Source organism: Thamnophis elegans, chromosome 16, assembly GCF_009769535.1.
Source record: "Thamnophis elegans isolate rThaEle1 chromosome 16, rThaEle1.pri, whole genome shotgun sequence".
Taxonomy (NCBI): Eukaryota; Metazoa; Chordata; class Lepidosauria; order Squamata; family Colubridae; genus Thamnophis; species Thamnophis elegans.
In genome coordinates, this window is record NC_045556.1 from 1877493 (window position 1) to 1902537 (window position 25045).

At 48.2% G+C, this 25045-nt stretch overlaps 1 protein-coding gene across 5 annotated transcripts in view; it reads right to left on the minus strand.

Annotated features, from left to right (window-relative positions):
• Nucleotides 1-2374: 2374 nt before the first annotated feature.
• Nucleotides 2375-25045, minus strand: part of TJP1 (tight junction protein 1) — a 180995-nt gene continuing 158324 nt past the window's right edge. For 3 of the 5 annotated variants that reach the window (XM_032233482.1, XM_032233487.1, XM_032233486.1), the window contains 12 exons: nt 24618-24828; nt 23590-23690; nt 22532-22885; nt 20879-21127; nt 19094-19966; nt 18008-18099; nt 16261-16482; nt 14772-14935; nt 12503-12971; nt 11024-11241; nt 10502-10645; nt 2375-4156 (listed from right to left, as the gene is read on the minus strand). In XM_032233482.1, the coding sequence (XP_032089373.1) occupies nt 4062-4156; nt 10502-10645; nt 11024-11241; nt 12503-12971; nt 14772-14935; nt 16261-16482; nt 18008-18099; nt 19094-19966; nt 20879-21127; nt 22532-22885; nt 23590-23690; nt 24618-24828 (3192 nt within the window). In that variant the 3' untranslated portion in view covers nt 2375-4061. The remainder of the gene's footprint in view (nt 4157-10501; nt 10646-11023; nt 11242-12502; nt 12972-14771; nt 14936-16260; nt 16483-18007; nt 18100-19093; nt 19967-20878; nt 21128-22531; nt 22886-23589; nt 23691-24617; nt 24829-25045) is intronic. The other 2 variants (XM_032233484.1, XM_032233483.1) reach the window with 2 other exon arrangements.

Here is a 25045-nt window from a genome sequence, read left to right on the forward strand (position 1 = left end):
GAGCTCAAACGGATGAGAACGGTCTTCTTCCTTGTCCAGATTCGGGGGAGGAGAACAAGGAGCACCAGAATATGGAGGTGGGACATGGAGGTGAAGGAGAAAGGATCTGTGGGCTCCAAGTGCAATGAAGTGTAGGACAGCGATGAAACTTTGCCCCAAGTTGAAGTTCTGATCCAGCAGCCTGGAGGTCTTCAAGAATGATGGCAGAGATCTTTCTCTAGAAGGTTTAGAATCTGGAGCCTTTGGGACAGAGGTTCTCCTGGCTGAACTATGGGCCTTCCTCTTCCTCCCCAGCCTTGGGTAAGGCTCAAGCAGATGGTCGGCTTCTCTTTACCCAGGAGAAGAACCATCGCCCTCATGAAGGGACTGAGAAAGTTCTCTTTGCTTTGGGTGAAGGCCGTTCTGGATGGCTTTAGGTAGATCCCATATGCATCTTTCCTCCATCTGAAGGCCCTCGTTTTTGACTCCTTCTCATTCAAGGAGGCGACCTTAGGTTCCCATGGAGGGCAAGCTCGTTGCTGACCAAGGAACAGAATTAAGTCCACGTGGCCCTTCATCTTCTCCTGCAGCACAAACAATTACAAATCTACTTGATTCCCGCAGTTAGCTCGGCATCAAAAGGCAGGTGGTCGATTGCTTGGTTCTTCTTGGTTTTCTTGGGTTTCTCAGGCTAGTCGATGATCCTGGCATTTTCTCCCATCCAAACACCGGCCAGGTCCGACCCTGCTTAGCTCGAGAACCAAGTTTAAGTCTCCATGGATAAGTCTACACTCTAGCCCATCTTTTGGCCAAAACCCTCAGATGGAATTGGGATGGGGATTATGAAGACACGAGAAACCACGATGGAAGCTTCCACCACACAACCTGGGAAAGCAGAAACCCACCTCCTGTTCAATTGAGTAGCCTTTTCCACTCCCCATTGGGGGGGGGGGGGACCTCTGCTGTGAGGTTGCCTAGAGACCACAACAGGGAGATGGGTTGATATAAAGGTCATGGCACACTGATATTGCGGGTGTCGGACGGAGACAAAGCAACAGCAGAGAAACCACAACGAAAAGCTACTATGGTTATGTGGATCACGACTTGTAGGCCACCTTGGATCTGGTTGACGGGCAACCACAGAGCAGAAGGGGTTGGGTGGGTGGGAAACCAGCCATTACAAAGAAGGCGACTTCCTTACTCCACAGATGTTGACTTTGTGCAAGGAAAGCCAGATGTTGTCATCTCACAGCAGTGCCTCTCAGCCAGGGGGTGAAATCCAGCCGGTTGCGACAGATCCTGGTTGGTGGTGATGGGGAATTCTGAGTAGTGCGGAGAGCCGGCAAATGCCACCTCTGGGGTGAGAATGGGGATTTTGTAGTATCCTTCCCCTGCCACGCCCACCAAGCCACGCCCACCAAGCCACGCCCACAGAACTGGTCCTTAAAAAAAAATTCGAATTTCCCCACTGCTCTCAGCCCTTCCTGAGATCCAAAAGACCCCTTAAGACAGTGTTTCTCAACCTTGGCCAACTTGAAGTCCTTCAACTCCCAGTTTGAACCTTGCTTGGACTTCAAGCTTGTTCAACCTTGCTTGGACTTCAAGTCCTTGCTTGGACTTCAAGCTTGGACTTCAAGCTTGGACTTCAAGCTGGTCAAGGTTGAGAAACACTGCCTTAAGACCTTTAACCTCAAAACCGGAGAGCAAAGGCAGATGGTTATAGTAGTTAAAAATCGATGTAGCTGCAACGTACAATTCCCCCTCCCTCTCACTTACCTATCAATGCTCTTTTGGAGGGACCTGAAAAGAAAACACACACACACAAACACACACCACTACAGCCAACCCCAAAGTAGAAACCTGTAGAATGAAGATGGTAAGATGGCTCACAAACTTGGGTTACGTCCAGGTTTCTTTTGTTTTTCAATCGGATGGTGCTAAGGAGAACTTTTGGGGGGCGGGAAAAAAAGGGGGAAATATATTCTGGGTTTGAGACGCAGCTTTGCAACGCGAGGAATCCCCGCCGGAGTTGCGGCAGCTCCGTCAGTGGGAGCGTTTTGGAAGGAAAGGAAGGAAGGTTATGGAATCGGGGGCGTCGTCATCAGCTCCACGCATGTCAAGACAGAAACAAGGAGATGCGGGAATCTTCTATTTTAAAAACAGTTTTTATTCTGCATATTTAGAAATGTGTAATTTTTCTTTTAATAACGGCAAAGAAAAGAAAAATCAGCCACACCTGAATAGCTAAAGAACCGATTAACAGAATGCAGTGGTATATTATCTAAACAAGAGAGAGAGAGTGTGGATGTGCCATAATAAATTGTCTATTAGTAAAAAAATACATTTCAGGGCACATGGTACAAGTATCCGTTATCACAAAATTACAGTAGGGATACTTTTTTCTCTTTTTCTTTTCCCCAAGAAGATAATCAAACTAGAGAATTCCAAGTTAGTCTTTAAATGCAGCACTTTAAAAAGGTAACAACTTTGTGCATTTTCAGGTTTTGTTTGTTTTGTTTATATATATATATATATTTATATATTTTAAAAAAGTCCTTGTTCTCATGTACGGTAGAAATGCTGCTTTATTGCTGCCGGATTTCAAAGTTCAAGGCTCAAAAGGTCTGAGAATACAAAGATATTAAGAAACTTCCGTTTTGTATTATATATATATATATATCTATATATATATAATACATATCCTCGTATATATATTATATATATATATAAAAAGGTAAAGCTTATAAAAGTTAATTTACAAACCAAGAACAAAAGTGGTACGCACAAGTTTTTTTTATATACAAGCAATCTAGAATATCTATAAATTTTTCCCCCCAAAATGCACAGCAGGAAACGAAATGAAAATTAATAATAAAAAAGAAAAGAAAGAAAAATAAAAAAAAGAAAGGAAAATATTACCATCGTTATGTTCTCCAGAATTCCCCTCGGCTTTAAACAATGCAAAACCCAGGATGTCACTAACTCTCTTCTGGTGACCCTCAAACCACCCATCTCTCCACACACACACACACCCCCAGCCCCCCAAGTGGTAATTTCTCTTAGGTCAGTACGGAAGCCCTACCAATGTAGGAGTAGTGGTAGTAGTAGTACGGTGAGCTACGATGAGGATGGAAACTACGTTAAAAGCAGGAGGATAAGGCAACACCGCTAAGTATGTCTGTCACAGATGTGGTGAATTGAGAGAGGCACATGAACCAGAGACAAACCCCCTTGCCCCCCGTGCGTTTTCTCTTTCTCGGAGCCGTGGGAAAGAGGTGGTTTTTTTTCACACAAACAGGTGAACTTGACAGGTAAAGTAATCCTGGACAAAGGAAGGACAAATTTCCCACTATTGTGCTAGCAAAATCATCTTTTTTTGTCCTCCAAAGGGCAAAAACACAGAGGAAGGGGTGGGGTGGGGGGGGGGGGAAACCCCTCACTCTCAGGTTGCTGGGTTCCCCCAAAAAAACGAGAACGAAGGAATGGATGTCATCTTTGCATATTTCTAAGGATGCTCCGAGGTGTCCGGTGTTTTAAATTAAGAAAAGAAACAAAAAGGAGGTGAAAACTTTTAACAAGAGACCAAATAAAAGGAACACAACAACAAAAGGAGGGGGGGATGGGGGGGAGGTCACCCCCCACTAATTCAACAGTCAATTATGAACCTCTGTGGGGAGGAGGAGGAGGAGGATGGGGAAGAAACACTAAATTGCATTGCTTCGGTGGTAGTTTTAAGGTTTTAAGCTACGATGCGTTAAAAGTGTCCCGTTTTAAGGAAGGTGAGGGGCTTGGCCGCCAGGACGTGGCGTGGCCCCCGCTGACCGGTTTAGTTGCTGCAAAGGCATGTACCCTGATCACGGTTCAAGAACGTTCTGACTAAGCTGTGGTTAGTCAAACCAGAGATTGCTTAATACTAGGAGAACGGTTAATACTTGAGGAAAAACAGTGGTTCAGTTTCTATGCAGGTGGTTGGTTTTGTTATTTCGTTTTTGGTCTGATTTTTTCTTTTTTTTTTTTAAAAAAAAATCTTGTTTTGTTTTTTTTCTCCGCACTCAAGATCCACTCACTAAGGTTAAAAAGGGTTAGAAGTGATCTATTAGAACTGACACACAATTGGCTCCAACAAGATAATTGGGATCTCCGGGAAGAGACTTGTTCTGCCAAGTTTTGGGGTCACCTGTGGGAGGAAAACAACGAGGTAGTTTAGTATCCATCATCAACAGGGGGGGAAAGGAACATCTTGGGACAACAGTACCGTTAAAAGATAACAAGAATGTAAAAACCAGATCCCGCTTTAGGGGAGGGACAAGCGAAGACGTAACAAGATTTTCAGGTTGCTGTTCTGATCTCAGGCGGCCCCGGGAACACTTCGAGCATCGATAGAGGAGAGGTTTGGTAGCACAGGTTGAAATGGGGAGGGCTCTGGGAGCGTGGTTGCTTTCTTGCAGATTATCACCCAGCGCTGATGATGTTACCCAGTTGGGTGATGAAATGTCTGCGAGAAAGCAGCCACGTTCAAAGAGCGCTAAGCACCCCATACTTCCAAGGAATTCCTGCCTATGGGATAACAATAGCACTTGGATTTATATACCGCTCCATAGTGCTCTTACACTCCCCTCTTGGCGGTTGAGAGAATCAGCCTTTTGCCCCCCAACCATCTGGGTCCTTGTTTTACCCACTTCGGAAGGATGAGTTGACCTTGAGCCCGGTGAGATTTGAACCGCCGAATTGCAGCTAGCAGTCAGCTGAAGTAGCCTGCAGTGCTGCACTCTTAACCACTGGGCCGCCTACTTCCCCAGTGTGGGGTTACTCCTGAACCTTCCCCTTCCTAGAGTAGTGTTTTTTTTCAGCCTTGGCTCCTTAGTAGATGTGTGGACTTCAACTCTCCAGAATCCCTCCCGTCAGTGTTTAAAGTCTTCCAGTTGGCCAAGGTGGAACCGTCAGATCTGGTTATGAGATCCAGCAACCGCAGGACAGGCTGGGATGCTCCCAATGGAATCTCACTTCAACGCGGCGTCAAATTATTAAGGTGGCCACAGAGAGTGTTCCTCCCCTGGGTACAAATGAATGAATGGCCAATTTTGAGGCTTTGGATGGTCCCCTGGAGCTCTGGAGAACCAAGCGGTGGTTAGATCAGGTCAACCTAAAGGCAGAGGTCCCCAAACTTGGCCACTTTTAAGACTTGTGGACTTCAACTCCCAGAATTCTCCAGCCAGCATAGCTGAATTCTGGGAGTTGAAGTCCACAAGTCTTAAAAGTGGCCAAGTTTGAAGACCTCTGACCATTCTCAACAGCCAAAGTGGACGAGGAAGCTTTCAAAGGAATAATGGACGCTAAGGGTCCATACCTGCCTCGTAGGAGGAGACTTTTTCCTCCTAGAGGGGGCCATGTAGACCTCTCAAATGCATTTGTGGGGTGTCAGGCAACTCTCCTGCAGGACTGACACTCCAACTCTGTACCAGTTTCCCACAACCTGTGCTAATTTTTTCTTTGCTCATTTTGCTCCAAATAAATCCACCCGGATAACGGGATGGAAACCCAAACCTCTTGAAGTTCCATTCCAAAGGGCAAAACAGAATGAAGAATGGGGGGGGGGGGTCACTCAAACCAACGTTTTCCCCGTGACTTTTATCATCTGTCTCTATTAACCGTTATTAGCTGTGGCTGCTACGAATTTGTCGCTGAGGATCACAATCTTGTCACCTCCTTTCCACACCACCGTTTCCTCTAGCTATAATATAATCCCATCACAGAGCCTTACGCTCTTCATGGATGCCATGTTGGTTTTAGGTCTAATGTAGCTATTGAAATGCAAGCCAAGTTATGATGGCACCTTGGTTTCTAAGCCATGTCGAACCTCACTTTTTAGGCCAGCTCGGAATCTTTCTGCAAACGCACGGAAATCAGATTGTTTAGAAACAAAAGCTAAAATTTACTTCTAGGGTATGATGCCCAAGGCAACCTTAACAGGTTAAGTTACTACCGCCTTATGTTGGATTAATAGCATTTAGCAATAGCACTAAAGACTTATATAATGCTTCCCGGTGTTTTACAGCCCTCTCTGAACGGTTTACAGAGTCAGCCTCTTGCCCCCAACAATCTGGGTCCTCATTTTACCCACCTCGGAAGGATGGAAGGCTGAGTCAACCTTGAAACCCATCGGGATCGAACTGATGGCAAGTGGGCAGAGTTAGCCTGCAATACTGCATTCTAACCCCTGCGCTCCCAGAGTGATTAAGATGCAACCGGAGTTAGCCTGATTTCTTTCTACTTGTTTCTTCCTTGGAGCAGTCCCAATTATCTACTGTTTAATTTAAGCTCCGTATCGATTTCCGCTACTTTGCCCCCTTATCTTTGACGAACGTGCAATTCCCTGAAACTCTTGGGAATTTCACAGACACTCAGAACACCAGAATGATGCGGGCAAACAAGAACGTTCTTCCAATCCCGCACAGTTCTTGTTCCGTAGGCACGCACAGTTCCGTATGCACGTTAAACACAACCAGCGATCCATACTACGACCCAGGTGCTGGTGTTAATTGCGACACATAGGAAGGGAGACCCTTGCGTTACGACCTCCTTGGAATTGCAAAAGCGAGCCCACGTTTAGGAGAGCCCCCCCCCCCAAAATGCTCCTAATTCTTTAAAAGAGCAAATCGTGGGTTAATTCAGAGCTCCCCAAATATTTTGTTTTTCAGTTTTTTTTTTTAAAAAAAAAACCAGAACACTACATTTTCAAGTCAAATGTCTACTTTAACACCGAGTAGACCGTTCAGCACCTGAGCTAAATCATCCAACGGCTGGTTGAGAAACCAACGTGGAAGATCATCTTTGGAAGCTGAGATCCACCAGAGTGTTAGCACTACAAGTCTCCAACTCCCAGGGGCAACGGAGGAGAGGGAAGCTGTTGGAGACTTGGCAGACAAATCGGTATTCAGAGGTCCCCCTCTTTTTTTTAACGTGGAAGGAAACGGCAGTGTGAACACGGGAAATTCATGGTTAGTTCAGAGAAAAAACCCCTCTGAGCGTGACCCGTCAAAAGCGCGAACGTCATAAGCACGCCGACAACACCACGGCGCTAAAACCACGATTTCAAAAGCACGCCGACAACAGCGCGCCAACAGAAGCGCGATTTCATTTAAGGTAAGATTTACAGTTAGGTTTAGGGTTAGGTTTAGGGTTAGGTTGAGGGTTAGGTTGAGGGTTACATTACAGCGCGCTTCTGTCGGCGCGCTTTGGGGCTAATTAGTCGCTCATTCGTCGCGCGGTTTTGTAACCGCGCTTTAGACACCGCGGTTTAGTCAGGCGTGCTTTTGTTGTGCGCGCATTTGTGGTGGAACCCCCTCTGAGAAGCGCTTGGCTGCTACCATTCAAGGATTCAGGGTGCTACGGGTGGGGTTTAAAGTGAGTTGTGAAGTTTCCCCCCTCTTGTGCTTCATGAGATGAGATGGAAACCAAACAATTGGAAAACAATATAATCGGAAGGATAATGTGGCCAGCACATTTGAACATTTTTTTTTTTGGGTAAAACATGATGTGTTGCGAGAGGTTAGTATGCGTCATAAAATGTTCATTTCGAGAAAGACAAGAGCATGGAAAACATGTTAGGAGGAGCTCAGGAAAGAAAAGGAGACAGCGAGAAAGAGATCCCGGCACCAATTAAGAAGAGAAAGTTTCTTTTTTTTGATTTTAGTTTTCGTTCTGTCGGTTGGTTGGTTGGTTTAGAAAAAAGAAAAGAAAATGTATTTATTTAAAACATTTGTATGGCTTTTACACATCAGAAAGACAAAGAGTTTTGGCCAGTGGTGAAAATTGTCCGGTGGAGCAACGCAACAGCACACTGAATGAAGGTTAAGCTGCAAAGATGCCAGAGTAACAAACAGGAAAAAAGGCAAAGTGCTTTAACACCGACACCCTCACACACACCACAGCAGCACCCAGCAAAGACCCCCCCCAAAGGCAGAAGCGTAGGAGAGGGAGGGGGAGAGAGAGAAGGGGAGGGGGTACGTGGCGGGCCCACCGTAAGACCCTCTTTTCCTTCGTTACAAAATTAAGAGAGATTGAAAAGCAGGGTCTGAAGGCGTCCTGGGAGTTAACTGCTCCCTTTTTCTAAGACTTCCCAATTTTGGAGGGGGGGGGGGAGGGAGAGGGGTGTTGACACCCCCCACCCCAAGCAGCATGCAAACGAAGCACTGAATTCCAGTCAAAATGAGCCCAGTTATGGCTTCGCTACATAACTGGACCTCCTAAATGAATATTACTCAGTGCTGCTCTGGATTTCCCCTCCACCCACCCACTGGCATTGGGGATGAGGATATACACCAGCGGAACGATTCGGAATACATTTTTAAATACTGCACACATAAATACATTGCTTCTATAGATACCATATGCAGATATGTATACATTGAAGGATGCCAAATATCTTTAACGGTTGCGTGGCTGGAAAAAAACCCCCCTTTTTAAAAATGATTGTTTCATCCGTCACAGCCTTCCTGGCTGTTTTTTTCCCCCCACTTCAAGGTTCTTAGTTTGAAGCCCCCATCAGAAAATTGCTCAAAATTTGCACCAGGGACTTCTGTGCTCCAAGCACAACCAGACGCCCCCCCCCTCTTCAGGGGGAGGGAGTGAGGGGGGGGGCTTTCGTTCTTACTACTTTAGGGGAGCCCAGGAGAATCCCACCTGCGGTCAAGATTTCTTCCCGCTTAAAATGCCTTGCAAAGCGTTCGGCCCTCCGTTAACTCCTCCGAATTCAGAAGGGAGCGTAAATACTTGAGGTAGTTCTCAACTTACAACAGTTAGCAATAGCAGTTAGACTTATATAGCGCTTCATAGGGCTTTCAGCCCTCTCTAAGCGGTTTACAGAGTCAGCATATCGCCCCCAACAACAATCCGGGTCCTCATTTCACCCACCTCGGAAGGATGGAAGGCTGAGTCAACCTTGAGCCGGTGAGATTTGAACCGCCGAACTAGCAGTCAGCTGAAGTGGCCTGCGGTACTGCACTCTACCCACTGCGCCACCTCGGCTAAGTTCACTTAGCAACCGCTCAAAGTTATGCTGGGCGCTTAAAAATCTAACTTGTGGCCGTTTTTCACACTTTTACGACCGCTGCAGCATTCCCAGGGTTGCGTGACAGGTCAAAATGGGCAACTGGCTTGTTGTTGTGATGGCTGCAGTGTCCGAGTGTCACGCGTGTTCCCCTTTTGTGACCTTCTGACAAGCAAAGTCGATGGGCCACATTCACTTAACAACCGTGTACCTAACGTAATAGCTGCAGTGATTCACTTAACAACCACGTTACTAACTTAATAGATGTGGTGATTCACTTAACAACCACATTACTAACTTAATAGTTGCAGTGATTCACTTAACAACCGTGTGCCTAACTTAATAGCTGCAGTGATTCACTTAACAACCGTGTTACTAACTTAACATAACTGCACTGATTCACTTAACAACCCTGTGACTAACTTCATAGATGTGGTGATTCACTTAACAACCACTTTACTAACTTAATAGATGTGGTGATTCACTTAACAACCATGTTACTAACTTAACATAACTGCAGTGATTCACTTAACAACCATGTTACTAACTTAATAGATGTGGTGATTCACTTAACAACCATGTTACTAACTTAACATAACTGCAGTGATTCACTTAACAACCGTTGGCTTCAAAATTGTGGCAAGAAAGGTCGTAAAACAGGGAAACTCACTCAATAACCATCTCAATAATAGAAATGTTGGCTTCCCTTGTGGTCGTAAGTTGAGGACTACCTGTTTATATTGGGGGTGGGGGATTGAAAGCAAGGACTTCTCGTTTTTTGGGCAAAAGGGGCCTCTTCTTAAACTGCCAAATCCACCTGTCCCATCACAAACCCTGGGCCGATGTTCACCGCTTTGGGGTTCAGCGGATCGTGCGTGTCATTGGACGAGCAATGGAGGACACAACTCGGAGACACAACTTAGGACACACAACTGACCAAAAAAAAAAACAGAAAGAAAAAGGAGAGGATTCCTCGTCTTATTAGCATCGGTTGCCCGTCTGGAAGGGATTTGGCAGCTGCGCCAGTCTCGCCAGAAAGCGGGAGAGAGAAAGAGAGAGAGAGAGAGAGATAGAGAGAGGGAGAGAGAGAGAGGGAGAGAAAGAGAGAGAAGGAGGGAGGGAGGAAACGGCGCAAGGCAAGACAGCGGATAGATAATTGCATCGTTAAACCGGACCGTGGAAACGTCCTGGATTATCTACCGTGTCGTTTTTGACGGACTCGTCACGATTTGGTGCAAATGGTTGGTTTTGGAGGGGGGGTATTTTTTGGCATCGTGAAGGAGGGTGAGGAAGACATTGGCGATGACACATGAAATGGAGAGCGGAGACGAAGAGACAAGAGAGATATAGTCCCATCTCAAGATTCCACAGTGGGCGGGGGGGTGGGGGGGCCAAGGCCCACCTGGGACAGGTGAGCTTAAATTATTCGATAGCACCCATAAGCCCCCAAAGGACAGAGGGAGGACAGCATACCCGACGAGGAGTCGGAGGATTTTAGAGCAAAAGACCAACCATCAGGAGTCATAGACGCACAATGTGGCAAACGCAGCTCGACGGGCTTCAGGAATTTGAGTCCGTGTGGCCCGCACATCACCAGGGGGCTCAGGAGCGTCTCGCCTGCGGAGGAGGACGGAAAAAGGAGAGGCATTAGGAGGGACTTCGCACACCTGGGCCACAGGTGCACCTGCTCTCTCACCTGGATATACGCTAAGTGGCTGGCAGGAAGGAGACAGGGAGAGAGAAATGTTCTCTTGCTTAAAGGGACATTTCGGTTACAACCGAGGCTGAAGCCAACTCCTTGTCCCGGCAAAACCCCCTTTTATTAATTGACTGCAAGGAATGTAAATCCTTCCGTCAGAACCCAAGAAGCTTCTTGGATGAGAAGCGAAACATCTTCACGGAAAGGAAACACAAGGAAGTCCGGCTGCCTTTTTGGAAAAAGCACCTTGGGGGCAGGTAAGGAACGAAAGCTGAGGGGGAACGTTGTCCTCTTACCTTTCTCTTTGTCTAGAGGTGGAAGGATACTGTTATCCCGGCAGACCTTAAAATATATCTCCTGTTCTATTCCTTCCGGGATGGCTCCTTGCGGGATGATTATGCTGACGCCAGTCTCTATGGAGCTGAGGACACCCCCGTTGCTGTTAAAAACGCCCCTCGCGGTGGCGATGACCGTGTGGCCTTCCTCTTCCTCGTCATCTTCCAAAGCAGAAGGACTGGAGAGAGAGAGAGAGACACGGAATTAGAGTCGAACTTGGTGCTTGGCTTACAGGTGTTTTATTACCCAACTAAGTAACTAAGCCCCCCCCCCCCCCTGGTCACGGCTGTCAGGTGTTCTTCTAAACTAAGCCGCGTATCCAGGAGGACGCCCAGATTGCGGGCCCTCTCTGAGGGGGCTAAAATTTCTCCCCCTAGCATCAAAGATGGAACAAGATGCACAAATCGGGATGATGGAACCACAGCCACTCCGTCTTGGAGGGATTGATCTTGAGCCTGTTCCTCCCCATCCAGATCCGCACAGCCTCCAGGCATCGGGACATCACGTCGAGGGCGTCGTTTGGGTGGTTTGGGGTAGAGATGAAAAGTTGGGTATCATCAGCATATTGATGATACCGTACCCCAAAACCACGGATGATCTCACCCAGTGGTTTCATATATATGTTGAACAGGAGGGGTGAGAGAACCGACCCCTGGGGCACCCCACAAGTGACACGCCTCGGGGTCGATCTCTGCCCTCCAGTCAACACAAACTGCGACCGATCCGACAGGTAGGAGGAGAACCACCGTAAAACGGTGCCCCCCACCCCTAACCCGCCGAGTCGTCGCAGTAGGATACCATGGTCGATGGTATCGAAAGCCGCCGAGAGGTCTAATAGACCAGGACAGGGGAGCAGCCCCTGTCCCAGGCCCGCCATTCATACATAGGTAGCCCTCTACTTGCGATCACAATTGAGACCTGAATTTCAGTTGCCAATCAGGGCCATCGCTAAGCGAGTCATGCCCAATTTGACAACATATCTTGTACAATTATCAAGAATGTCTTTTGATGACCCCGTAAACCCTTGCATTGGGGTGGAGTTGGGGCAACAGAGTGGAGCAGAGAGTTTTGTTCAGCAGATATTTCTATCCTTGGGCTGTCAAGACTCTTAAACACAATCACAATCACCCCACGCACACATGGAAACGTATGATTAGTTTTCCTTTTTCTTTCTTCTTTCCCCCTAATTACTTGCATTTTACTCTTTATACTATTTATGTTGTCTGCATTTAGGATTGAACTCACAACCTCCTGATTATAAGGCAAGAGCTCCCTCTCTAGGCCACCACACCACTCAGTTATCCCTACAGTTATTAAGCGAATCACATGGTCATTAAGTGAATCCAGCTCCCCCCACCGACCTGTGGAAAGCCCCAAACGGCCATGACACGACCGGCGTCAAATGCACCACCCTACGTCCTTCAGGGGACCCAGCTTACCTGACGGGGATGGCCTTCGGCACGGCACTGATGTTATTTGGTTGGTACTTGAGTTTGTCTCCCTGGCCAGAGAAGCTCTCCAGGTTGCTCTCGAACTCGGGCTGAGCGGAGCCGTGTGCTTTCAGAAGGGGCTGGGGAGAAGGTTGAGGCTTGGCTGAAGGTATCTCAGAGAGCTTCGGGAGCGTCTCCTCTGGCAAGAGGTTGTGGTTGAACTTGGGGCTCTCAAACTTGCGCTCGAAGGGCCGGGCCGCGCTGGTGTAAGGTTTGGAAGAGGCGGTGAAGCGGTTGTAGGCAGGGGTGGTGGTTTTGGGGAGCTGTTCGATCCCGTTGATGGGTCCTTTGTCGGGGAAGCTCTTCTGGGGGTAATAAGTTGCCTGCACCGTGTCTTCTCGGCTGGAAGATCTGAAAGCCGCTGGTTTGTTCTGAGGTGGAGGCAGCTCCGGTTTGGACAGGGGGGAATTCTGGAAGTCTGGCATAGATGGGGTGGCAATAAAATATGTTTTAAAAAAACAAGAGGGGGGAAAAAAGCAGTATTTTAAAAATCTGCAGGTCCAAGTTGCATGTCAGGTTCCGGGGACACTCCGGAATTGGGACAAACTCCCCCCTCCCCTGTAGCCACATGGAATGGGGTAAACCCTGTACTTTTGTGCACTGCATTGTTATATGCAACTTTGGCAAAGGGGAAGAATTCAGCCCAATCGGTCTGTTGGTAGTCAATGTAACACCTTAAGTAGCGCTCCACCATCGCGTTTGCGCTCTCCACGGCACCATTGGTTGCAGGGTGGAAGGCTGTACTAAGTCCCTGGGAAAGACCCCACCATCGCCACAAATCTGCGCCAGAATCAGGCAGTGACCGGTCTCATTTCTTCCCCACCCCACCTCCTTTAAAAAAAAAGGGTACCAGGATAATAAAAATGAATCCTCTAAAGAAAAGATACTATAACCATAAAAACAGGAAAAAGAAAAATAAGGAGGAGAAAGGGAGAGAAGAAAAACGACCAAAAGTGGAATTCGTGAGAGCCCAAGAAAATGGATAAAAGAGGAAGAAAGGGGAAAAGAGTTGTATTAGTAGATTAAAGAGGATAGTAGTATGATTGGTGTTGTTATGCAACTAATTAAGAAATAAAGAAATTATAGTATATTGTTAATTGTAGAAAAAATTGAAAGAAATGCTCTCCATGTTAAAACTTAATTAGAGGATATATGTTGTTAATAGTAAAATAGACTAAGAGAGAAATATGAAATGATAATTTGGTGTAATCTTGGAAGAGGAAATTGAATATATTGTTTATGTCTTAAGAAAAAAAACAGTTTAAAAAAATGGAAAATAATGGGAGAAAATAATTTGGCTGAAAGCGAAAACCAAGCTATGACGTAAAATGGATTATGATGTAAATGAGAGAATGTAAAAGGATAAGATCCGGTCAACCCTTTGTTTCTATGTGTAAATTTCTATTAAAAAAATAAAAAAAAGAACTTTGGATTAAAAAAAAGCAGCAGCAAAAATTAAGTTCATCTGATTCTACACAATCATGCCACAGTTTTGGCTCTTCTAGAAAGAGATTTGGACAATCGGGTTTTCTGCCAACTGACAGATGCCAAATCGTGGCTTTAATAATAGACCTCATGATTTGTTATTTTGTTCTAGAATTTTTTAACTGGATATTCTAGGAGTGTTTTTATTCGTTCTGGTCTTCGGACTGCAATAAACTTGATTTGATTTTGACTTTCTGCTGAAGTCAGATCTCACAGGTAGTTCTGGACGTTCAAATAGTGACCGAAGTGACAACGGCACTGGAAAAAGTGATTGCTACGAGTGTTTTTCAGACTTACGACCGTGGAACCGTCCCCATGGTCACAAGATCAAAACTGAAACGCTTGGCCACCGCATGTACTTATGGACAGTTTGTGGCCTTCTGACAAGCCACGTTAATGGGAAAACCAGATTCACTTAACAACCGTGTTACTAACTTCACTGCAGCGATTCACTTAGTGAAAAGAAAGGTCGTAAATCAGGGCAAAATCAATTGTGCCGCTTAGCAAATTTAACCACATTTTGGGCTCGATGGTGGCCCTGAGTCAAGGCTACCTGGGCCTGTGTTTTCCTTGTTGCAAACCGTCATCCCACGAGGGATTCCCATGTCCAATTTGCTACCCACAATCCATCGCTTCTCGGCCTTTTGGCTAAGATCAAGTGTGTAGTTGCCCACAATTCTCAAAACGGAAGACACAAATATTTCAGTGGATGCAGGACAAATCTGGGGCTCACCGTCAGCCAGGACCGACTTGGGTTGAAGAGACACGATGGGGTTATTGATGGACTGAGGTTGGGTATACTGGACGGAGGGCAGCGGGGGAGTTACTTGAGGAGGGGGCTCATAGCGCTTGTCTCCAAGTCCCCTCTCTAAGGGCTCCACATCTATTGACTTCCCCCTGTTAGGGCACAAGAAAGAGGCATCATCAACCCTACAACTTCCTGCCATTCGGTTTCCCCAATTCAATTCCCGGAGACTCCCTAACGCCTCCGCCCACCAAGAATATTTCATTTCTGGGACAATCTTACAGACTTCAACTCCCAGAATTCTCCAGGCCTGGCCAGGGAATTCTGGGACAGTCCATACCTCTTGACTGAGCCATTCTGGAATTGAGGTCCACCTACTGTATTTTTTGGAGTATAAGACGCATGGGAGTATAAGATGCACCATGATTTTGAAGAGGCTCGTTTTTGCCCTCCCCAGCCCCCAGTAGCACTTTGCAAGCCTCCCAAACCCTTTGCACGTCCATTTTTGCACAGGGAGTGGGATTTTGGTAGGCCAAAGAAAGCTGTATTCAGTGTATAAGACCCACCCAGATTTTCACCCTCTGTTTTTTTGGGGGAAAGGTGCATCTTATACTCCGAAAAATACAGTATCTTCAGCTTGCGAAACACTTGCTTTAGACTGAGGCTCTCCGAACTTGGCAAGACCTGTGGAACTTCAACTCCCAGAATCCCCCAGCCAGCCCTGGGAGGACCCTTAAAGAAATCCTTGTCAACCTCAGCAATTTTATGAACTTCAACTCCTAGAATTCTCCAGGGCCGGCTAAGGAATTCTTGGAGTTGAAGTCCAGAAGTCTTAAAAGTTGCTGAGTTTGGAAAGTCCTGTTTTAAGACTCTCGTTGGGCTTAAAGGACCCCCAAGTTCCACCCCTAGCCCCCCACCCCCCACCCCAAGATCTTAGGAATAATGGGAAAAAAACAATAATGGAGAAAGACAAGGAAAGAGGGCTGAGTGGAGAAACCCACAGGATGAGGAAGCTTTGTTACAGGTACGAGAGACACGGAGCCTAGAACGATAGGGACCTCGGAGGTCTTCTAGTCCCACCCCCCGGTTCCACCACAAAACCGCGGTAGACAAAAGCGCGCTCGACGAAAGCGCGTACGTGACGTCATCACAGCGCGACGAAAACATCGCGCTGTGAGCGGTAAATGTAAAATTAAAGCGAAAACCTTACCCTAACCTAACCCTAACCCTAACCTTTAAACTAACGCTAAATCTAACGCTAACCCTTAACCTAACCCTAACCCTAACCCTTACCTTTATGTGAATCGGCTTGCTTTAATTTTATTTTTATTTCAATTTTTAATTTTTTTCGTCGCGCTGTGATGACGTCACGTACGCGCTTTCGTCGAGCGCGCTTTTGTCGACCGCGGTTTTGATGGGTCACGCACCCCCCTGCTCAAGAAGAAGGAGGCGTGCGGAAAGAGGCACAAGGCCTTACTTGGAGGAGTAATTGGTGTAGTTCAGCTGATTGTGAGCGGCTTTTCCTTGCTCCGCGTGATGGCTGCTGGGGACTTGGGTGGCGGGCTTGCCATCGTAGTTCCGGCGGTCGAAATAGGAGAGCTGCTTGCGGTAATACTCCTCATCTTCTTCCGGGTCATAGTGGTTGGCTCGGACGATGTCCTCGGGAGGCTTGGCTTGAGGTCTCTGCGGTTCAGGGGCTCTAGGGGCACCGGGGAAAATTCAAATTTCATTTATTCCCAACCTGTTGTTGGTTGGATAAATAACTCAGAAGTGGCTAACTCCTTCCTCCTAATTTCCCCCCCACACAACGACGGCGTTTAAAGGACGACACATGGGCAGCTATTGAAATGGAAAATAAATGGTGGGAGAGGGAATTGGAGATGGGATATGTAAACACAGAACCGGATTTGCTGCAACGCCATCCCGAAAAATACACCGGATTAAAGAGGGAAATATGTAAATATAACAACGGAAAGAGGGAATGGAGTAGAGGGAAAGGAAGGGAGAGGAGAAGGGAGAGGGAAAGAAGAAAGGGAAAAAGAGAGGAAGAAATGGAGGGGAAGTAAGAGTAGGAGAGAGGGTAGGAAAGGGAGGAAGAAGGGAGGAGTGTGGGAGAGGAAGGGGAAGAAGAGAAGGGAAAGGGGGAAAGAAGAAAGCAGAGGAGAAGAAGAAGAAGGGAGGAAAGGAGAAGAAGGAGGAGGAGAGTTGTTATGTGTGTACGGGATGGTAGCAAAGCAATCTTTTTTTTATCAATTTCATATATACATTCACAATTATATGATCTCATAACTGTTATTAATAATATGTATTTATAACAATTTTTCCCTACTGTTGACAATATACTTGAAGATTGCTTTTTTATCATCCCATAGATCCATCTTATCTTACAACGGTCCTACTTCTTCTTCCCTCCCTCTTTCCTTCCCTCGTTTCTTCTCTCCTACTCCCCTTCCTTCCCTCCCTCCTTCTCTCCTTCCCTCCCTCCTTCCTTCCCTCCTTTCTTTTCTCCTTCTCTCCTTCCTTTCCCCCTTCCTTTCCTCCTTCCTTCCCCCCTTCCTTCTCTCCTACATTCCCTCCTTCCTTCCCTCCTTTCTTCTCTCTTTCCTTCCCTCCTTCCTTCAAAGCAATAGCAAAGCAATCTTGATTATATTTTTAACTTTAGGAGGAGGAAAAACTCTTATAGATATTAAAAGACAACACACATTATTAATGAGAGTTATCAGATTGTGTATTTGTCAATGTATGTATGAGAAATAAAAATAAAAAACTTAATAGCAGGATTTGGGTGGGAGAGAGAACCATTTGCGCCTTTCACACACGAGGGAAACAGCCCCAAATTGTGCTATAGAAACTCCCGAGATTTGTGCAAAAAGTCAGAAGCACTTTTGGGTGAAAAGGTAGTCCTTGTTTAATGACCTTTCGCAGCTTACGGCCATGATGAAAAAGCAACTCTAGGCTTCGGATTCTCCACAGGCCCGCAGAGTGAAGGAAAGCCGAAGCCAGATCCTAAGCACAGTCGCAGTTTCGTTGAAGGACTGCTTCACTCAATGACCAAAAGGCCAGTAAGCGAGGACTACATCTAAGCTTGGGATCGTTCCAAAGGAAGAAGCCACGGAGGCCTCTCTTGGCGAAAGGAAGCAGACACCAGAGTGGCGGCCAGGGTTTCCACGGGACACTTGTGTGCCGAGGGTGTGTCGGTTGTAGCCCCTTCCACCTGCGTTTACCTGTAAGCTGATTTGTCGCTCGGGTTTTGAGAGGCTGATTTGGGGCCGGTCAGCGGGGCCACGTTTGGCTTAGGTGCAAGTTCCGGAGGATGCTAAAAAGCAAAGAGGCAGAAAGTCAGAAACGAATAGCCACAACCCCAGGGAGGTGCTCGTTTTACGACTTCTGTCTGGACAAACCAGCATCCTGTGTGTAAGGAGGAGCCGGTTCAGGCAGGGCGTGGCGCTTTTAAGAGGGGGCCCCCATTTCAGCCACATCCACTCCTCCTCTTGATTCAACCCACCTGCCCTGGCAAATTGGCACGACCCAAATTATTACGGTGTGGACCATGTTAGGTTGATATTGCATAAAATAGGTGTCCTTGGGAAGGAAGGGAGGAAGGAGGGAAGAGAGAAAGGGAAGGAGGGGAGAAAAAGAGGGAGGAAGAGAGGGGGAAGGAGAAAGGAAGGAGCGAGGGAGGGAGGAAGGCAGGAAGGGAGGGAGGAGAGAAAGGGAGGGAGGGAGGAAGGAAGGGAAGAGGGAGGGAAGAAAAAAAGGAAGGCAGGTAGGGAGGGAGGAGAGGAAGGAAGGAAGGAGCGAGTGAGGAAGGAACAAAGGCAGGGAGGGAGGGTGGAGGAGGGGAGGAGAGAAAGGAAGGGAGGGAGGGGGGAGAGAAAGGAAGTTAAGGAAGGAGGAAGGAGAGAAGGGAAGGAAGGGAAGAGGGAGGGAAGAAAAAAAGGAAAGCAGGTAGGGAGGGAGGAGAGGAAGGAAGGAGCGAGTGCGGAAGGAACGAACGCAGGGAGGGAGGAGAGAAAGGAAGGGAGGGAGGAAGGAGAGAAAGGAAGGGAGGGAAGGAGAAAGGAGAGAAGGGAAGGAAGGAAAGAGGGAGGGGAGAAAAGAAGGAAGGGAGAGGGGAAAGGAGGGAGGAGAGGAAGGAAGGAGTGAGTGAGGAAGGAAGGAGGGAGGGAGGGAGATGGGAATGAGAGGGAAGGAGAGAGAGGAGCTTTAACTACCTCCCACGTGTTATTTCTCAAATCCCCAACGCCCTTCTAAATCCCACCAGACATTCGGAGAGGAAGAGGCTGCCCAGACCCCTCCCGAGGCCCTACCTTCACCGCCGAGACATCGTTCGAGTCCTTGATCTTTTCCAACGAGGAGGAGCGCTTGTTCTCAAACATCTTCACCCGGGTGAGCACTGACTGGGGCTTCATGGCCGGGTCGTCCTCCTCCTCGGTGGGTGGGGTGGGCAGTGCTTTACTGTTGCAAGGCATGGCTTCGGGCTTGCCCTGGGGAGGGAGGGCCGGGTGTGCACCCCCGCTGCCGAGGGACGCATCGTAGGGGGCTGCTTTGGTGCTGAAGCCCGGCGGGGGCGCTTGCTCGTAGCCTCGCGGTTGCGACTCGTAGTAATGCTTCGGCTCGGGCGAGCGGGGCACTGTGGCTGAGTACGGCTGGGGCTCCGACTTGTACCTCCCGTGGACTTCGTAGCCAGGGGGAGGCGGCTCCTCGTACCTCAGCTGGGAGAGGTTGAAGGCTTTGGGGCCGGGCTCGTAGTGGGGCCGGCTGTCGTAGGCCACGGGAGGCGCATCTTCGAAGTGAGGCTGGCCCGCGTAGTAGCCGCTGCGTGCCGCGCTCTCTTCGGCGTTGGCCCGAGGGTCGAAATCCCGGGGTGGCTGGCTCTCGTACGGCGTCCGAGGCTGGTAGGGCTGCTTCTCCTCGTAGTACATCCAGTGGTCTTCGTAAGGGGGCACCCGCTCGTCGTAGGGCAGGCGAGGGTCGTAGCCGTGGGGGAACGGGTCCACGTAGTTGGAGGAGTCGTAGCGGTACGCCAGGGGCTCGTAATCCCGGTTGGCCGGCTTCTCCGGGTAGGGACCCTGCAGTTCGTAGGTCAGATTCGGGTCCTTCTCTTGTCTCTGTCCTGGCTGCTTCAAGGCAAAGTTCTGACGAGGGAGGTCCTCGTTGACGAAGGGCTCTTTCCGGTACATCTGGGGGAAAAAGAGAGTTTTGCTGCAGTCAGATATTGCTGAACATCTGGAGCAGGGGTCTCCGACCTTGGCAACTTTAAGGCTGGCGGACTTCAACTCCCAGAGTTCCTCAGCCAGTTTCCAAAAGCTGACAGGCAGTCCTCGCTCAGTGACTGCCTCGCCCAGCAACCAATCCTCACCTTTATGACCCTCCCAAGCTTTTAGTCAAGGATGGCAAAAGCACGGTGGTGGTTTTACATACCACAGCCACCCCTCCGCGACAGAGTTGCCAGATCCAATGGTGGCCGCTAAGCGAGGAGGGCCGGATAAACCAGTCGTCAAAATCAGCCTAACGAACCACCACCTCCTCCTCCTAAAAATTTAGCCCTTGATAAGGGAAGCTCTGAATCAAACAGTCCTGAGATGGTCAATCCCCCCCCCCCAAACACACACACACAGCTGATCAAAATACAGGGCGACCCAAACCCATTTTTTTTATTTCACCCCCTCCCCAAAAAAGTCCCGCGTTATTATCAATTATTATCTGCAATTTCCTGAAAAAGTGCGTTAACAAAGGAAGAGGAGGGAGCTTCAGCCACGGCGCATCGACACAAGCAAAGGAACAAAAACAAAAATGATTCAAACTGTGAAGCGCTGAAATGCGAAGCGCATTTTGGGATTTAGTTGCCGCGGATTTGAGGATTGGTCTTTGAACGCATGCAAATCAATCTCCATCCCACCCACCCGAATTAGGTTTATTTTTCCCCCACCCCCACCCCTGAATTTATTTCGGATGGCAGGAAGGAAAGGTGGCCAAGCAGCGGTGAGAGTTGCTTTAGTACGCAAGCAAGCAAAGCGGGCACGATCAAGCGATCGTTTTGACGGGCAGCCCCCGGATCCCCCGTAGGAGGCCGCGGCGGCAGCCCCGGGTACCTTGGTTGAATCTAGGTGCGGCGGTAAGGAAGGCATCTCCGGGTCTCTGAGCACTATGTGGGGTGCCTCGGGGCCGGCCATCCTTAGGGGCCCCGCTTGTGGCTGGTACGAGTTGTAAGGGGGTGCGCCGGCTTCCTCCAGCCTGACATTGGGGAGGCTTACGCAGGGGTTAGCGGCGGGCATCGAAGAGGCCGGGCCCCCCGTTTCAGGCGACGGGGAAAGGTAGGGGGGTGAAGAAGCCTCTGCTTTCTGCGGAGTGTTTAAAATAACAGGTTTCGGTCAAGCTGAGACTCTCCCAGTGCATCAAAAACATTATTATTCTTTTATTAAATTGTCTCACCCATAAGGCGATTTCTGGGCAGCTTATGGCTATTAGTTATAATCACTCCACAATCCTGACAGAGGTATGTTCTACGTGGGTTGTGTGCTGGGTGTGTGTGTTTTCTTTGGATTGTGAAACTGGACGGGTTAATATTCCTCTCTCCAAAGGACAATTAAGTCAGCCAGGAATAAAAACAAGAGCATTTCTGGTGGATTTCGTGTGGGGAAAAGGGAAGGGAAACGGGGGCCAGACACAGGGTAACCCGTCAGATTCTCGCTAAGCAATTCTCTTCCATTTCCCTGCTAAATTCACCATGATCTACGGGAAGTCCTCGAGTTACGGCTGTAAGGGACCGGTGCATCGTGGTTCTTAAAACTGCGACAGGCGTAAAAGGGGTCGGCCACTTAACTGATCCGATTTTACAATCTTTTCTGCCGTGGTTGTCAGGCCTGAAGCCATATTTTTTGGGGATTTTTGGCCTGCCACACTTTCTGTTATTCTGCTATGCGTTTTCTATGGTGGGAAAATGGGAGGGGGGGATTGTAAGGAGTTAGATGCGATGTAGCCATAACAACATTCTTTCTAGAAAGCCAAGGTCATTATCCTTTGTCTCTGCACCTCTGCACCTGACCGGAACTGGATGGGAGGAATCTGTCTTCGTGGCAGTGGACGATTGGACTATGGGATGGACTTGTGGGTGTTTGGGGCAAGATCTTGGAACTTTCAATTGTGTGAGGAAAACCTGGAAGTTTTCAGATTCGGGTTTTCCCAGATGTGCCAATGTGTCTCTCTTAATAAATTGGAACTTTGAGGAATCCTTTGCCTCGGACTCTGATTTAATTTTGGATGCTATTTGGAACCCTGACGTTAACCAGAATCTCCCCTCCCATTTTCCCACAAGGGCGAATGGTTTGCTAGGGGTGCCAAAAACCGTCATAAAACAGGAGTCTCCAGGGCAAAAGGGCTGTGTTAATACCAATGTGTGACTCCTCCCACGCCTCACTTTGGAAACTGGCCCAAATACAGTTGTGTTGCTGGGGTGTTGTCATGTGGGGGAGGTGGAGAGGAACCCATTAAAACTTTGGATCTGGGTCGGTTGTAACTACGAAAACACCACCAAGGTCAGGAGGAGAACATGGGAGGTGACTTAGTAAAGACTGAAACTGAAAAATCGGCAAAACAATTGAAAGTGCTGGTACACCACGGATGCTTTTGAGAGACTAAAGAGGGACTGACGTGTTTAAGAACAACCCAAGGGTGCCCATTCGTGGTCCTGGGCTGGTGGGACCTGGAGAAGTTTGCTGGCCTTGCGTTCTGCTAACATTTCTTACCGGTTGAGCAGTATTGTTTTTAAAACCCGGAGAATCAATCCTGTGGTTTGGCTGTGCCTGGCCTTGGGACCCGTACGGAGGAAAGCTTTGGCTCTCTGGATGGACCCCCGGCGCTTCTTCTCTTACGGGTTCAGAGGAGCGCGTAATGGCGGATTCCGGGGGCGTCCCAACCTCGTCGTTGAGTGTCTCGTCCAGCTCTTGGTCTGTGTAGGCTCCACCTTCCGTATCCGTGTCCTCGTAGTCGGAGGTGTGCCGGCTGTCGGTGCTGTACATGGAGTACTCGCTACCTGGAGCCGACAGGTAGGAGAGCCGGTCATCATGTAGATCAAGGTCATCACTTGTAGTACCATCTGCCTGTTTTAGACACATCAGAGTTGGACGGTTGAATGGAGAACTGGTGGAATCGCACTGGTCTCAACGGCAAAGGAGAGGACCTAACCGCACCTCTCCTTGGGAAGTTGCGCAAGAGTCAACTTCGAAAGGGCCTTGAGTTTCCTCCAGACCATCTCTTGAAATAAGGCAGAGAAAGCTCAGAGGGGACCAAGGAGGCCACAACTCAACCCTGAGTTACAAATAGTCTCTTCTAAGATGGAGAAATCTCTTTATCTAAACCTGGAGAACCACCGCCATCATCAACATGGTTGAGTTTAAGCTTGGCTGGGCTCATCCTTCCTACCACCTTTTCCTACCAGCAGCTGACAGGTTCCTAAATTGGGTCCAGCAGAAGAAAATCAGAAACATTGTCAGCTTCTTCTTCTTCCATCCAACTCCCCCACGAGGAGCAGGATGTCTACCATCCAGACGGCCCACCTAGGCAGATGCTCGTATTTCCCCAAAACCTTGTCTATCAAGCATGCAAGTCTCAAGAGGGATCAACCAAAGCTTTGCGAGCATAAAGGTCAACCGAGTCTCTATGTCCCTCATCTCAAATCCCAGGATTTGGGGTATCTACTTCCTAGTTAGTTCTTCTTCAATTGGCCCACTCTGATTTCAGACATGGCTGCCTTCAAATCTTTCCCAACCAACTTAAACCAGAAAAAAGGGGAAGATCTCCATACCTTTCCTTCTGACACCCAAACGAGCTGATTTTGTTGCTGTTGAATCGCTTCCTTGAGGGCTCCATACCATCCGTCATTCAAGGAATTCAAGTTAATGGTAGCTAAAGAAAGACAGGGAAGGAAGAGCCAAGAATGAGGGGGCGAGGCGCGGGAATTAAGCCACAGCCACAGCTCGTACCCAGCGCTCAAAGGTCTTCATCGATTACAGAAGCCTTGGAAGCTACAGAAGAGTCTGATCTGGAGAGTTTAGGCCTTGGACTTAGAAATCCCAAAAGAACTCCCTTCCAAAGTTAGGTTGGGCTGGGGGGAAAATTTCCGGGTTTTGTCACCTATCTCGCAAGCCTCAGTAGAATCCTAGGGCATTTTGCTTAAGAGCAAAGAGGGTGTCTGAGACTTTGCAGAACGTGGCTGCTTTCATGGAGAACCTTCAGTCTTTCTTTTTCCCAGACCTGCTTGTTTGACATTATTTCATTATTTCAAGGACACTTTTTTAAAAAATAGGCCCATGGGCATCGAGAAAAAGACATGGAAGTTGGAAGGAAGGAAGGGAGGGAGGGAGGGAGGGAGGGAGGAGAAATGTGGGAAGGCAAACAAGGAGGGAGGAGAGTGAGAAGGAAGGAAAGAAGGAGGGAAGGAGAAATGAAGAAGGAAAACAAGGAAGGAGGAGAGTGAGAAGGAAGGAAAGAGGGAGGGAAGGAAGGAGAAATGAAGAAAACAAGGAAGGAGGAGAGTGAGAAGGAAGGAAGAAGGGAGGGAGGGAAGGAAGGGGAAATGAAGAAGGAAAACAAGGAAGGAGGAGAGTGAGAAGGAAGGAAAGAGGGAGGGAAGGAAGGAGAAATGAAGAAGGAAAACAAGGAAGGAGGAGAGTGAGAAGGAAGGAAGGAGGGAAGGAGAAATGAAGAAGGAAAACAGGGAGGGAGGAGAGAAGGAAGGAAGGAAGGAAGGAAGGAAGGAAGGAAGGAAGGAAGGAAGGAAGGAAGGAAGGAATTTTATTTATTCGACCCAACCCTTCTTCCTGGCATGCTCACCCGTAAAGAGGTGATGGTTGTTTTTGCGCAACTTGTGAGCCCTCTCATACAATTTCCGGGCACTCTTCCGGGATTCTGGACAGAGTCTCGTCCTCATGGTCTTTACCCCCTGCTTGGAGTCCGGGTTCAAAAACACCACAATGGGATACCACTGGGCGTAATTTAGGCGGTCCACTGCATTTGGGGTGACATCTAAGAGGGCATGTTTGTCCTGAGAAACGAGAACATGGGTGAGAAAGGGGCGGGGCACGTCTGCCCATCAGTTGACAAAACGCAGCATCCGGATGAGGGTGGTACAAGGCACGGACCTCTGGACTTCAACTCCCACAACCAGTTTGGCTTTTGCTGAGAATTCTGGGAGTTGAAGTACAGCGGCACCTTGATACTCAACGGCTTTGAAACTCATTGAGTACTCGACACAATTTTGA